Raw genomic sequence first — 14,648 nt, 5'->3', positions numbered from 1 at the left:
TCATCACTTCAACTTTGCTCATCTGCAGTTGTAAAAAGTAGTACATGAGGGAGTTCTTAGCCACACTTCGAGACAGATCATTATTCTCCAAGGAAAATGCCTCCTAAGAACAGACTTCTGAGCTACACTTTTTATTAGATACTTAAATGTCAGTAAGTAACACAACTATGTTTTGCTTTCAAAATCAAGAGGAATCAATAACTACAATAAGTAATGTTCTTACAAAATTGTCCATGCTACAAAATAAATTGCAGAAGTAGGTGTTTGTCAGTCTTGTATCTTTAAAGAAGTTGATGAAAGAAAAACCCCGTCACTTGATAAATCAAAAATTAAATGTACACGCACCCAGAGCCAAACCTACAAAAGGGTTCATCCCTCTCTTGTAAATACTTCAACTGACACAAAGTACACCTTATCATCACTCTTCCAAGCGTTCTTCATTTTACAGAGGTGTTGTTTTGTTGCTGCTGCTCTGCAAGTGCTTGCTGGAGGCGCATTCTTTTCCGTGAATAGTGCTGCCAGTGAAGAATCTGTTGTTCATCAATAAATTTAGCACACTGAGCATTTACCAGTTCTTTGCGAAAATGTTCGTACTGGAGCAGCTCTAACATATGCAAACATTGAGGATACCTGGATTAAAAATAAACATACTTTAATACAAGTTTTTACAAGGTACACTAAAACTGGAGTCTCTGATAATTCTGCAGTTCATTATTTTAGTTTTATCATGTATGTGCTTTACTCGCATATCAAACCACTTAAGACTGTACATATTCCACACACTGTAACTTAGTAACGTCAGTATTAGGCTAGGAAACAAGGAGTCCAGGAACAGTTTATAAATGCATGTACATGCTTGCTTAGAGTAGTTCTTCTAATGGCTAGATTTTATTAAAGCAAATACATAACAACTACAATATTTGTTTCCAGAGCTTATTTAAAGAACATAACCAAGAACTGTTTTCCCAAAATTTGGAGTTTGCACACTCACAAAAATGTAAAGTCATCCTTTGTTTCACGTAAGCATCAAGAATGCAAAATTACTTTTAAAACGTACTTACTGGGCCTAACTGAAGTAGCTTTGTACCATAATGTTCAATAGTTTTATTTTAAACAAATGGCAAAGTGCGGATAAAGGCTGCAAAAGGAAGACTCCATAACCGATTCGTGAAAGACAAGTTTTATAATTTTATCTATTCTTGCTGCATCTGGACTGTTGGAAACAGGAAAATTTATGTTGCATACAAACACAGTGGGGAGGACAAAGGTAAGGTTACAGACAGCAATCAAATACTGCCATGCTGCTATACAGTACATAACAGAACGTAAACATCAAATCATTAAAATGCAGAAAACTAAGTGATTTTAACACTTACTTCAGGTATTTTGCATATTCAGGTTCTTTCCAATAAAGTAAATATTTAAGATAATTTACAAAAGCTTTGTCTTTGAAGTAGCCTCTTTGTGCAAGAACTGAAATAAAATGACAAATAAGGAATTGTCAGTTACAGATGCATTAAAAAAAGTCTGCCAGACTTGAAGAATACATATTCACAAAACTATACAAAGAGGCACCTTAGTCAAAACTTTATAATTACAATCAAATTTTGCTAATTCAGAATGAAAAAAACACAGGGAAAAATATATTTTTATGTCAACATACTAGGCATAATAAATTAGTCTCATCTCCCTTACAGTATGTATCTTTCATACAACAGCAAGGAAGAGAACAGCTTTTTCGGGAAATTTTGCCTGTAGCATCAAAATTGGCAGGGAATTAAGTATAGTACCTGAAACTTATTAACGTTAGTAAAATTCTGTTTTCAGATAAAGGAATACTGTTAACTTGACATTACTTTTTAACTACAGACTTGAACTTTTTTTTTCCTCCACCAGATAGATGCACCTTTTTTTTTATTTCAACCAATAAAACATTTTGCATTTTTAAAAAACCCACCTGTTAGAAATCTAGACAAATTATTTACAGACTACCTTTATGCTGTGAAAGACCCATCCTCTTTTCTTTATTTAGCCCTCTCTTGCCCTGTTTAACATTACCAGTAATAATAAACACCATTAAACTATATTCATTCCTCAGGATCCTTATATTTATTTTTAAGTACTCACAGTTGAGGTAATTTGGATTTGCCAGACATTGAACAAACTCTAACTCCAGCTGGAACCGAAGTCGATTTCCTGTATCATCTGATATACAAGAAAACCAGTAAGAACTGGACCCACACAATAGATTTGAAAGTAATTTTCTCAGTTGGAGCCATACAAATAATGTGTTTAAACAGGAGAAAAAGCAGTAACTCCCCATAATATATACAGATTAATTTAGCAAACCCTTCATTACATGAATCAGCGTTGAGCCTGCCTTAATAAAATAAACACGCTGGGGTGGAGGTTTTTTTTTACAGTCAAGCAAGTGCAAAGAATGGAGGAATACCCACTGACACTTTGTTTAGAGTGAAAGAAAAGGGAAGAGCAAGAAGCCTGGAATATTTGTACAGCAAAAATTAAGAAGGTAAGAGCAGGGAACTGTTCAGCCCATTGAAATCTTAGTTATATGTATTTTTAGAAGTAGTGCAAGGAGGCGTTTGGTGGGGTTTTTTTTCAGAAAGGTATCTTGATATAGTACACTAGTAGGAATACTGCAGCGTTCTCACAGTACAATGTACATCAATCACTACTGGTATACCATCGGGGTTGATAGGGATTCAGTGCTGTTTGACATCTTTATGACCTAGATGATGTGACAGACTGCGCACACTTCAAGTCTGCAGAATACAAAAAACTGGGAGGAGTGGCTGAAACACAGGAGGGTTGTGCAGCCATTCAGAGAGACCTCAACAGGCTGGAGGAATGGGCCAACAGGAATCTCATGAAGTTCAACAAAGTGAAATGCAAAGTCCAGCACTTGGGGAGAAATAACCCTGTGCAACAGTGCAGACTGGGGGCCAACCTTCTGAAAAGCAGCTTTGCAGAAAAGGACCTGGGGTCCTGGTGGACAAGTTGAATATGACCTGCAGTGAGCCGCTGCAGCAAAGAAGCTCAACAGCATCCTCGGCTGCATTAGGAAAAGCATTGCCAGCAGTTCAAGGGAGGTGATCCTTCCCCTCTACTCAGCACTGGTGGAACCCCATCTGCTATGCTGCATCCAATTATGGGCTCCCCAGGACAAGGAAGACATGGATATACAGCAGCAAGTCCAGAGAAGGGACACAAAAATAATTAAGGGAGCAGAGCTTCTGACATACGAAGAGAGGCTGGGAGTGTTGAGCTTTGAGAACAAAAGGCTCGGGGATGATCTTATCAATGTGTATAAATACGTGATGTGAGGGAATGAAGACAGAATCAAACTCTTCTCAGTGGTGCCCAGACAAAAGACAAAAGGCAATGGGCACAAATGGAAACACAGGAAATTCCTTTTAAACATAAGTTGGGGGGGTTGGTTTGGGGGGGGGAGTGTTTGGGGTTTTTTTACTGTGAAGGTGATTCATTGTAGGAACATGTTGTCCAGAAAGGCTGTGGAATCTCCATCCTTGAACATACTGAGAACCTTACTAGACAAGGTCCTGAGCAATCCAGGCTAGTTGACCCTGCTTTGAGCAGGGGGTTGGACTAGATGATCTCCAAAGGTTCCTTTGAACATGAACTACTCTGATATTCTGCCAAACAGTCCCATCTTGAAAGATGAAATATGGAATAACAGCCTACTTACTTGAACCCAATACCAAATCAAAACTGGGTACTGACAGGTTTTGTGCATTTAGCAGTGGTCATAAGAAATTCACTTAATTTCTGCATCTATGCCCATGACTATATGGGGTGGGGGCTACCACACCAAAAAAGAGGAATAAAGAATCAACTGACTTTGACGGCATGATTCTAAAAATAAGAAAGTATCTTAATTTTAAATTTTTTTCTTTTTCATTGTCACCATATTCTAGAAAAATGCCTCTCTTTGCTATTGGTGTAAACAATGTTATTTGATCCAGGCTGGTTATTACAGATTTTTCCCTCACCTATTTTCACCATATCACTGAAGTTCATATTAATTTTGAAAGCTATTAAATATTTAATTGAGAACATAAGTTCTAGGGGGATCCTAACAGGTAAAAAAAAAAAAAAAATCCATGTAAATGATGATTCTACATTTTAAATTATTTTTTACAAATTACTAACCAGGCATTTTTTAATCTGTTTAAAATAGCCCACGCTGCCTTTAGTTCTTTTAATTTTTGTAGCATCAGCGAAGACCAAATAAAATATTTTAAGGAGGAGAAATTATTTATGTAATACTTAAAAAACTTACGACATAGAAATTAGATGATAGTAATTTGATAAATTCTATTTGCCATTATGTTTTAGTAACAAGTCTCTAATTCCTTAGCAGCTCCACCTCATACCTCCGAGCATTTCCATACTACGGAGAAATGGCTATGTCCTTCAAAAAAATAAGAAACTTGAGCAGAGAATACAAGGGCAGTACAATGCAAGTTGAGAACACAGGTAACAATAAGGAGAACGCCTAAGTCTTAACCATAATGAACACACCGCAAACCCTTCTCTATGGAAGACAGGCTCTCAACTCTCGGAGGCCTGCTGTTACCACTAGAGACCACTCATTCACCGGACTGTGAGGCCAACTTTCAGTTCCCAGCTGCGGCCATCGACAGACCTTAACAGCAGGACAAACATGCTTGTGAAAAGGCTGCATCTAAAAACGCCACCTTTTTTCCGAAAAGCTATCTAGGCATAGCAACTAGCCCAGGGCTCGTGGAGAACTGTGAAAACCAATGCTTTGCACAGGAATAAAGATGAAAGACAGCCTGGGATTGACCGAAGGCCTTGTGCTCCCAGATCTGCAGCTCCGATTCCTGAATCAAGGGCGGATGTTAAAAAGGAGGTCGGGGTGCCACCCGTGGCAAAAGTTATTAGATAAGAATTTTGGGAAGGCGCGTTAGCTCTACCACCACGGACGCGCCCTCTGACGCCCTCTGACCACCACCCCCCCACGGCCTCGGGGGGGGGGGGAACGACACGGGACGCGGGTACTTCCACGAACAACGGCAACGGGGCAAACGGGGCGCCGCAGCCGGCCAGACCAGGGCAAAAACGGGAGGGCCCGCGGGGCAGCAGGAGCTTGCCCCAAGCCCCCCCTCTCCGAGGGAGCGGGCTCAGAACCCGCCCGGCACCTGCCGCCCCGCCAGGGCGGCCCCAGCTCCTGTGCGGCAGGACCGCAGGCGGCCTCTCCCCGGGCCGCAAGCGCTCGGCCTGCCCGACCCTCGCCGCGCGGCCCCGAGCGCCCGGGAGGCGGCGGCGACCGCCGCCCCTCACCTGTCTCCATGGCGGCCCGCCGGGCTGCGCGAAACGCCCGGGCACAAGATGGCGGCGGCGACCACCGCTGCCGGCGGACGGAAGCCCGGCGACAAGCAGCACTGAGGCACGCCGGGAAGGCGGCGGCGGCTGCCCGGCAACGGGCCGGTCGGGAAGGCGGGGCGGCGTGTGCGCGCGCGGGGCGGGCGGGAAGGCGAGCGGCGCGGCGGCCCCGAGTCCGCTCCCCGCCGGCTGCGGGAGCGGCGGTGAAGACCGCTCGGGAGCGGGCTCCAGAGCCGCGTACTCCGTCCGCAGAGAGCGAGGAGCGCAGGAAGGGTCGAGTCGGTGCTGCCTTCGTCTCATGCGCTGCAGTTTTCCCCCGGTAAAGGGACTTCCTCGGGAAAACTTTCATTCATCCTTCTCAGACGTACGATGACAGGATTCCTCATTCTGCACTCGTTTTTAGATACTGATATAAGGTCCCTTGGACACATGCTGATTGTTTTACATTTTCAGTTACCGAAAAGATTAGTTCCATCAGTTTCATGAGGCAAATGTACACTCCTCGGAGGCAGTATTTGCCCCATGACGATATTACATGGAAACACGTAGATAAGATGCACAGGAATTTGGATTTCTAGTGTAACAGGGATCATCCATTTACCGCTGCAGGTGAGGGAATACCTCCTGTTGGTTTTGAAGTAACAGGGCATATAATATCTGTAGTTGGAAAGAATGTTCAGAGATTCCAATATCCAAATAAAAACCCAGACTGGATGTAGTATTGGAAAAATTCCTTCCCTTTTCAAGTTGCTCTGCTGTAGCTTGCATCAAACTTTAAAGTGGCAGAAGTCAAAAATCAAAGTACTCAGAAATCAAAGTACAAACTCCAGTGTGTTTTTAAATGACCAAAGTTCAGTTGTACATTAATCACTTCACTCTGAAAACTGCAAGCAAAACAAATGGAAACCTTACTTAACACCTTTATGTAGCAGTATCCAAAAATCTGCAAGCTTTCACTGGGGGGGGGGGGGGCGGGGGGAATTAACATATGCAATGCTAGTTACAATGGGATCCAGTGTAGGCATAAAGATAACATCTTATGACTACATTTTATAGGCTTGCTTCCTAACAACAACAACAACAAATTATTTCTAACAGTAATATGGCTGGAAAGGTTAGCATTTTGTCAATGTTACCCAGATATCATAAACCAGCCATGTGACCTATCCTCTGGTAGATGAGTAAGGAGGACATTTTAAGAGTGCATTTCTCAGAGTTCTGTACTGCCCCAAAGCAATAGCAACAGAATTTCTGGAGGAGATCTGTAGATTAAACGTAACTGATCTTCCAGAAATGATGGACTTGTTATAAAATGGTGCAGAATTCTTTTTGAATGTGGAATCAGTTTAGACCAGGATATTGCAAAGTTGGTTGCAGGAGAAACCTTAAGAACTACCCATTCAGTAAGCAATTTGGTGCTTATGATATCAAACAAGTGCTCTGTACCTAAAAATCAAGCAAAAATTATTATTTGACATTTTGATCTCTTTATGATCTATATTAAGAGGTTACTGCTTTCCTAAGTGTACAAGATATTTTAAGTTAGAATTCAGTATAAGTGATTTTAAAAATCACTTTATTAGAGCTAGGATGTGCCAATAGAAATGAAAATAAGCCAAGTAAATCCATGAACAGCAGAACTTATAAAATCCGTTTTTCTGCAGCTTCTTTCCATGGAGGTTTTATAATGTCTAAAACTCTAGCTGAGCTCATGTTAGAGCCCCCTCACAGTGGAACTGTAGGGGGGGTTGTCTGTAGACAGAGTCTTTACCTAGAGAGCAGTGTGCCTTAAACCCACAACAAGTATCTCAAGGCTAGGATTTTTCATTCTACTTACCTGGCACTGTTGTTGCTCTTCTGGGAGGCAGTGACATGGCTTGAAGTGCTCATTTTACCATGGATCTTCACATTTATGTTTTTATCATCACTACCATTAGTGATTCATCAATCCTCCAGGTTTCTCAGGAAGACCTCATGTTCCAGATCTGAACTGTTCATGCTCTAACATCACAGATTTAATAATGTACAATGTGAATAAACAACCTTTTGAAGAAAATTACCATTGGAGTAATGATTTCTTCTGTCATGTAAGGGAGCTTTTAGCATATAGGCAAGTCAGTTCCAATTTGATTAGAAGGTAGCTTTGGGGACAACGTTCTAGTCATGTTTTTTTCCCCAGATAGAGAGATAAATGCTTGAGCTGGGAAGGATAAAAAGATGATCCTGTGTTTGTATTTGCAGAACATTCATTTTAACTTTGTACTAGACAAGCCATTGTTGATCACTTCCAGAGCAGAAGGAAATGCAAAGGAGAGACTCAAGCGTAAAATCTAAACTGTGTTTTGATTTTTTTTTCTTTCTGCATATTGGACGGAGATTTGAGCTTGTTTTGTTTTTCATAGCAACTTTACAATGAGCCAAGTAATTTCAGTCAACTTCTGCACTTAATTCTTCATTCATTAAAAAAAAAATTGTATCAGAATGAAACCAGTTAATAACTAAATACTCCAAGAGTGCAGAGCAAAATTGCACTGTTGCATCAGCACCCTGGAGAGGAGCCCAGCTTCTGAGGTTGTAAATTTATTCCAGAAGTTGCAATTCTGCCTCGTGTTACATACTAAATTTTCAGAACTTGGCTGAAACAAAAGCCCCAATGGTTTAGCACTGTCAAGCTAGCTTAGGTTCACTGCTATGACAATTGTGTTATTAGGCACTTGTGCAACGGTACACGGTACACATACTTACCTGAAACCCGACTGAATATTTTTCTTTTTTTTTTTATTTGCTATTTTCATTTGTTGAACTATTTTCAGTGTCCGAGTTAGCAATTTTCTATAATACTATCTTTTCCTTTGCAGTATGATTTTTTTGCTTCCTGGGAATTGGGTTACAAAAACCATCTAAAAAAGATTTATGCATAGTTTTTCTTAATAAAATAGGGTTGCTTTTTTTAGACAAGGTTTTAGTGGTTGTGGAATACTACCATTACTATATCAAAACATAACAAGTCACTCCCCAGTAAACATAGACTTTGGGCTAAAAGCAGAGATCAAACAGATCCCATGTGTCTGCACTGCTATTCTGGAATGTGATTTCTCTCCCAAGACTGACTTCAGAGGAAAGTCTCCTAAAAAAGGATTGGTCACAGGAATAAATTACTATGTAGGCTTGCCAGGGTTAAGTCAAACATCTCAATTCTTGGCCATCAAAACTAGGAACAAAATTGAAAGTCAGGATCATGGTATAATAACTAAGAACATTCTCTAGGAAAAGTTGGGATTTTTTTCTGCTTTTAAATATCAGTTGAGTCAAACTTTCAGGGTATAAGTGTTAACATATACTGTGAGTATATATAAGTGTTAACATATACTGTAACATTCCTGACTGTGAGCCAGGAATTTTCCATATTGTTGTGAAACCAGCAGAACATCGCTGCCTCAGTTTCTCCTTTTATAGGGACTAGACTGCCATCACTGTTGTTGTCTCTCTAAAAACTGTTTCTGGAACCTTATTTTTTTCTGAGACGTTTTGACAGAGTATGCTAAAATTATAGTGGATTTATACATAAAATGCAGATATATGATCTAACAAACAGAAATAGATGAGAGAATGTTTTCTACCTCAAGCAAATTAAGCTGTTGAAAGTTGAAAACGGCATTCAAAAAATGACACACAGCTGCAGTAGTAATCACAGATAGTAGCTAAGTGACAATAAAATCAAGCTTGTGACATGTCTTTGTAAATATTATATTTAGGAAAACCACAGACACCTGGATACCGAAAGGTCTTTTCAGGTCCACAAAATAACATAATGTTTCTACTGTCATCAGTTGTTTGATCCCAATGTCTGGATTTCAACCTCTTTTGCCAACTGCCACACAGAACTTTAGACTTTTTTTAATATTAAATGAAGTATCCTCCATCTTGCCAAAAAAAGGTCTCTCCTTCAGTATTTGAGATATTATAAAGGCACTTGGTTCTTTGGAGGACTCAGAGATTTCACTTCAAGTTGATAACAAAATATCTCCTGTAGATAAAGATCTCACATGTTCATGTCTGTGACTTAATTCAGAATTGTTTCTGAGGGCTTAAGGGTGGAAACAATTATCTTTAATTAAAGGTGTCTATCCCAGTCACCTGTAGTGTTTTTCACACTGAATAGTTGTAGCTGACAAAAATATAATTTTTAGCTGGATGTGCCTTCTGCTTATTTAAGCTTAAATTTTACACTCATGGGTTTCAGAAAATATTAGAAGTTATAGGCTAAGTTCTGGCACTCTTAGTCATGATGATTAGTACTGTACTAACAATAATGCTTTTTAGAAAATAGAATGGGTTATGACAAGTACAATATAACATCATTAGAACTGGCATAGAGATGCAGCCGTTAAATGGAGCCACTTCTGGGATGTGAAGGCACCAAGATTCCATTAGACACAGGAGGAAAAATCTTGTCTGAAGTGCTATTAGATCTTGAAGGTGGACACTGAGGAAGTGAGATGTTGCAAAGGTTTTATCTATGGCACCATAGTATAGTGCATTTGCATCAGAAAGAAAAGAAGATCCAGCAAAGGTTCATGACTGAAAACTAATCAAGTGGAACAGTAAATATTTTATACCTAATGCTTGGAACCTAAGACAACCCCTTTTGTTCATATTTTACCCATCTGCTTTAGAATAGACTGCAAACTTGTATCAACATGGATAATGACATCTTAAAGGATTTTACCCATAGAATGCAAGACAAAATTCTGCAGACTGGAGAGTATTCTGCTTCAAATATGGTTAAATAACAGAGAACAGAGTATGCATTATGTTATATTTATAACAAGCCAGTACAAAGTCTGCAATTTTTTTACTCCAATGTTATAATTGTAATTCAATAGAAACAAGATCATAGTTATCAGTGACTGAAACAATTGTCAGAACATATTTAATTAAAGGCTTAACTGTTCACTGAGTTCTATTTTTTGAGGTCAAGAAACTGGCAGGTAATGTGCATTTCAAAAGCCAGCCTATGACAGTCATAGTAGAACAATCTTCATCTGAAGACTGTTAAACACCATTCAATGGAGCCGTAGATTTGGTGAAATGGTGTAAAAGACTTCAAAGACTGTGGCTTATTGCAGACACTGGAATGTGTCCTTCTGTGACTATGGTTCTCCTCTAGCTTCAGACAACCATTAGAAAGCAAAGATAAATTCAAGATTAAATGTCAAGTGTCAGAAAGAATTTTATGTTTTTTTCCCTAATAAGTTGATTAAAAATACACCAGTCTTCTATTCTTAGGGCACCTAGAAGGCAGAGGAATTTGAGGTCAGCCATTTGCTAGGAGCAATATGCATTGAACCTGAGAACAATGACCTACAAGGAACATCTTCACAAAGGTATTGCTTGCCATTTGAAGCCCTTTTTGAGGTGCTGTAAGGAAAGAATTCTGCAGCAAGCCAGGATATATGGGGCCTGATCTGAAGGAACTCTTATCCTGTTGAATGCCAAATAGGCCAGAAACAAACTCATTCCCCAGTAATGAAGGTATGTAAAACTTCCCAAGTCTGAAATCCAGAACAATAAACTGAATGTTATCTATTTTATAATGGTTGCAAATATGAAGAATTTCACTTATTTGCCATTGTATTTTGGATTACCATTACAGTTATTTAATTTTCCAAATAATCTCCAATAATTATGTCTTTTGATCCACTTTCTATGCCATTTCATTTTTAGGCTTTTCTACTGTGGCACTGAGCAGAAGGGTGTAGGGAAAACACCAGGAATAATTATGTATAAAACTAAGGAAATAATTGGCATGAATTTGTAATTAATAAAAAAATGTATACCCTTTATTTTATAATGTTTTAACTGTGTTCAGCAAGTAAGAAACAAATAGTTAATTTGGTGCTGAAACTAATAGGTATACTCACATAGACTACAGGTAAGGGCATTTTTCTTAATAATCACAAGAATAGACCAACAGCTCTGCCTAGCATGGCAACATATTCCTTACATGAGAAAGTATTTTTTAATTTAAAAAAAACAATAAAAATCGGGACATTTCCTGGCACTACAACTGAGAACAGAGGCTTGAGAATATGATCTTTTCCTCCAATATAGCCTAAAAGCTGAAGAGCCAGATGATCCACATCCAGAGATACTGTGAGTAAATGTAAATTTTGGATATCTAGGTTTAGTTTGTTTGAATTTATCTATACCAGACGAGCAGGTAGGGGGGTTTTGTAGATTTTGTAACTGGCACAAGTGTTAATCCTACACTTTTTTTTTTGCTATTTCCAAACATTAACAACAGAAATGTGTAGCGAGCTATTGCACAGAGCTTCACTGACGGCTCAGAGAAACCGGCATCTCCTATATCAGGAGCATTCAGAAGTGACAAGAAAGGAGAACAACATGGGTCCTGCACACACTTTGAACAGTAGTATTCCTGGAATCTATTCCCAGTTCTGGAAGAATAGTCAAAAAGGTCTTTATTCCTAAAATTACTTGCCGCCACCTTCTGAGTGCAAGAATTGCAGTAGTAAGTATTAGCATAGCTGTCCAGACATAATGTACATCTTTGGTTAATCTCTTAGTGAGGAGGTTTCCAGGCTGCATTGTTACAGGCTCTTTCTGGTAGAACTTTACTGCAACAGCTCCAGCACTCTCACTGCTAGAGGCTTTTTATAGTGTGCAGTCTTTTATTTACAGTGACCCTGCTACACAAGCTTTACAAATGTTTCACAAAGTGTAAGAACTTAGAGCTCTCATCTGCATAACATCAATAATTATAGGCATTCATGCCTCCCAGTATTTAATAGGGTCTTTTTCTGATATTTTGAGTCCTGCTGTTATGGGGCATCAAGCTACAGCAGAAGAAAAACCCCAAACACTTACCCTTTGTAATTTCCATTCATTAAACATTCCTCAGGAGGCAGAGAATTCTGACCTTAATTTATTGTGCAGACCCCAACCTTCTAAAGGATCAGTTCAAATTCAGTGCAGTGTAGTAGAGTGGAACAGAGGAACTCCATACAGCTAGGATAACTGCTGCAGTGAGACATATAAATTAGCAAAGACCTGAGAGGTGTTTCATGAAGGACACCCGCACCTAATTAACTCCTGGAATGTTGGTCATCATCAATTTAAGTCACCCCAAAACAAAACAAAACACAAACCAAACCAAACCAAAACAAAACAAAATGAAAGAGGTGGACCAAGATCACCTGCCAAAAAATTCAAGATTTATTTATTTGACCACCCTTCAAACACGGGTGAGGCTATTCCCCAATATGAGCCCCCAGAGGGGTGATTTTAACTTGTGTATTTTCAGTATCCTAGGGTGACATATTCAGATTTGCTCTGTATTGATCTGACTTACATGTGTAGACAGATATGAATGAAAACAGTCACAGGTAAGCTCTGTCATGAGGCATCATAAGACAACTGTGTGTGTGTGTAGGATGCTCCCAGGAAAGTTTATGTTGTTTTTTCCCCAGTTTTTGTTATTCAAAGGGGAGCTAAAGTGTCCTATGTTCTGCACCCCCCACCCCCTTTTTTTTCCCCGAGGAAATTCTTAGTCATGTGCACAAAAAAATCCTGGGTTTCTGATTTTTGACTGTATAGCCAAGACAACATATTGAAGTAAAATAGGTACTTGCTCCAGAAATAATAATTCTTTAATTGAAAGATTTTGTTAACTTTGTTTCTGGTGGAAAATTTGATCTTCAACTGGCTTGCTAAAATATTTGCTAAGACCCAACCTATGTTATTGTTCACAAAGAATAGTTCACAAATGAAATTACAACAAACTAGTTTTAGTATCTGGAACATTCTTTCAAGAATATGGTTTGTCTATAAAAAAAAAAAACATTTTATGAACATTGTAATGAGGCTCACATTCTGACCTGGAACAGTTTATGAAAACTCACTGAAGAGCTGCATGCCAAATAAGGCTGGCAAATAATTTCACGTGGGTAAATAAAGTACTGAAGTAAATATGGGAAGGAGAATACCTTTTTTCTTACAGAAGAAACAGTCTCTTTCTTATGACCAGAACCTACAGTCCACATTTACACCATAATGAATGGGCAACTATTGACTTAGTGCACCAGAAAAACCTAAATGGGCAAAAAATAGTTTCAGTATAGTCATCTCTATTTTTAAAGAGCTACCAAACATCTTATTAAGCGGTTCCTAATCACCTCAGAGCAGCATGGTATGCCTACCTTTTACTCTGTGCCTCCAAATGGTGGGGGCTGTACTTACCTCTATTCCATATAGGACGCAGAAATCCCTTAGAATTTTCCTCTGGAAGAAGCACATTTTCCTTCACCATGAAAAGCTACAGGTATTAACTAGCCATGCAAAAGCACATGATAGGTATTATTTTCAGCATATGAGTTCACAGTTACTACACTGGAATGCTAAACCACAGATTAAATAACAAAGCATCTGAGAGAAATCTACTACAAAAAGATAAAGGAACTGTCAGTTGATAAATATAGTTTACTTTTTAGGCTTATATTCATGTGCAAGTACAACAAATGGCCCAGGAATTTAACAAGGGGAAAAGCAGGAAACAATACACGTAATAGACAAGAAATGCCACATTCTATCAGCACAGGCTCTGTATTGCTTCGCACTGCAAATTGCTGCACAAAATCACAAGCCAAGCCCTCAAAATTGCAAGTCTGCATTCAAAACTAAGTAATTCAAAACTGAAACAGTGAGTTCCTATTAAGTTCTGAGTTTTGAGGCTTTAGAGTCGATATTCAAAGACTTTCCTCCCATCCTGTCACAGCTTTAGGCTTCCTTATTGCTTTTCCAAGAAAAGTTGGGATTCCTACATGACTCAAAGAGGTAGAACTTCAAGAATCACAGCAAATTTCATACAATTTGATTGAAATGACAGACTTTAGCAACATAGTTAGCAACATAGTTTAGCAACATTATTCATTAGTTAGGCAAATAATTTAATTTTTGTCTTCATGCATGAATTAGCAGGACATATTTCTAACTAGTTTTACAGGTTGATAAGCATGAAATACAATATTTCAGACTGAGATAGAAAAGTTAAGCAACTTGTTTATAGTTCAAATAGGGTCCAAAAAAAGCCTTAATAAACCAGTTTCTGGCTTTTTGCTTTACATTCACACTGTCTCCCTTTAATATGTATACTTTCAAAAGTCTCTTCACACAGTTTCCCAGACTAGTTTATACACGTACTCTTAAGCAACCTAGACTCACATGAAACACTCAGAACT

At 38.9% G+C, this 14,648-nt stretch overlaps 1 protein-coding gene across 2 annotated transcripts; it reads right to left on the bottom strand.

Moving 5' to 3' along the window:
• Positions 1-115: 115 nt before the first annotated feature.
• On the bottom strand, positions 116-5,487 carry MED31 (mediator complex subunit 31). Of its 2 annotated transcripts, XM_075033124.1 has the most exons (4): positions 5,347-5,487; positions 2,128-2,205; positions 1,377-1,473; positions 116-630 (listed from the first exon to the last, which is right to left on the bottom strand). In XM_075033124.1, the coding sequence occupies exons 1-4, from the start codon at positions 5,354-5,356 to the stop codon at positions 438-440; spliced, it is 378 nt and encodes a 125-aa protein (XP_074889225.1). In that variant the 5' UTR covers positions 5,357-5,487; the 3' UTR covers positions 116-437. The 2 variants fall into 2 exon arrangements, with proteins under 2 accessions (XP_074889225.1, XP_074889224.1); XM_075033123.1 differs by lacking the exon at positions 5,347-5,487 and having other exon boundaries at positions 2,128-5,317.
• Between the last annotated feature and the right edge of the window lie 9,161 nt (positions 5,488-14,648).

The sequence above is a fragment of the Buteo buteo genome, chromosome 7, assembly GCF_964188355.1.
Source record: "Buteo buteo chromosome 7, bButBut1.hap1.1, whole genome shotgun sequence".
NCBI lineage: Eukaryota > Metazoa > Chordata > Aves > Accipitriformes > Accipitridae > Buteo > Buteo buteo.
The sequence above is the reverse complement of the archived record's forward strand: the minus strand, read 5'-3'. Positions and strand labels throughout refer to the sequence as shown.

Coding starts and splice junctions, on each gene's coding strand:
- MED31 (XM_075033123.1), bottom strand. CDS start 2,323: ATGGGGAGTTACTGCTTTTTCTCCTGTTTAAACACATTATTTGTATGG. Junction 1,474..2,127: donor AAATCCAAATTACCTCAACT/GTGAGTACTTAA, acceptor ATTTTATTTCAG/TTCTTGCACAAAGAGGCTAC. Junction 631..1,376: donor GAATATGCAAAATACCTGAA/GTAAGTGTTAAA, acceptor TTTTTAATCCAG/GTATCCTCAATGTTTGCATA.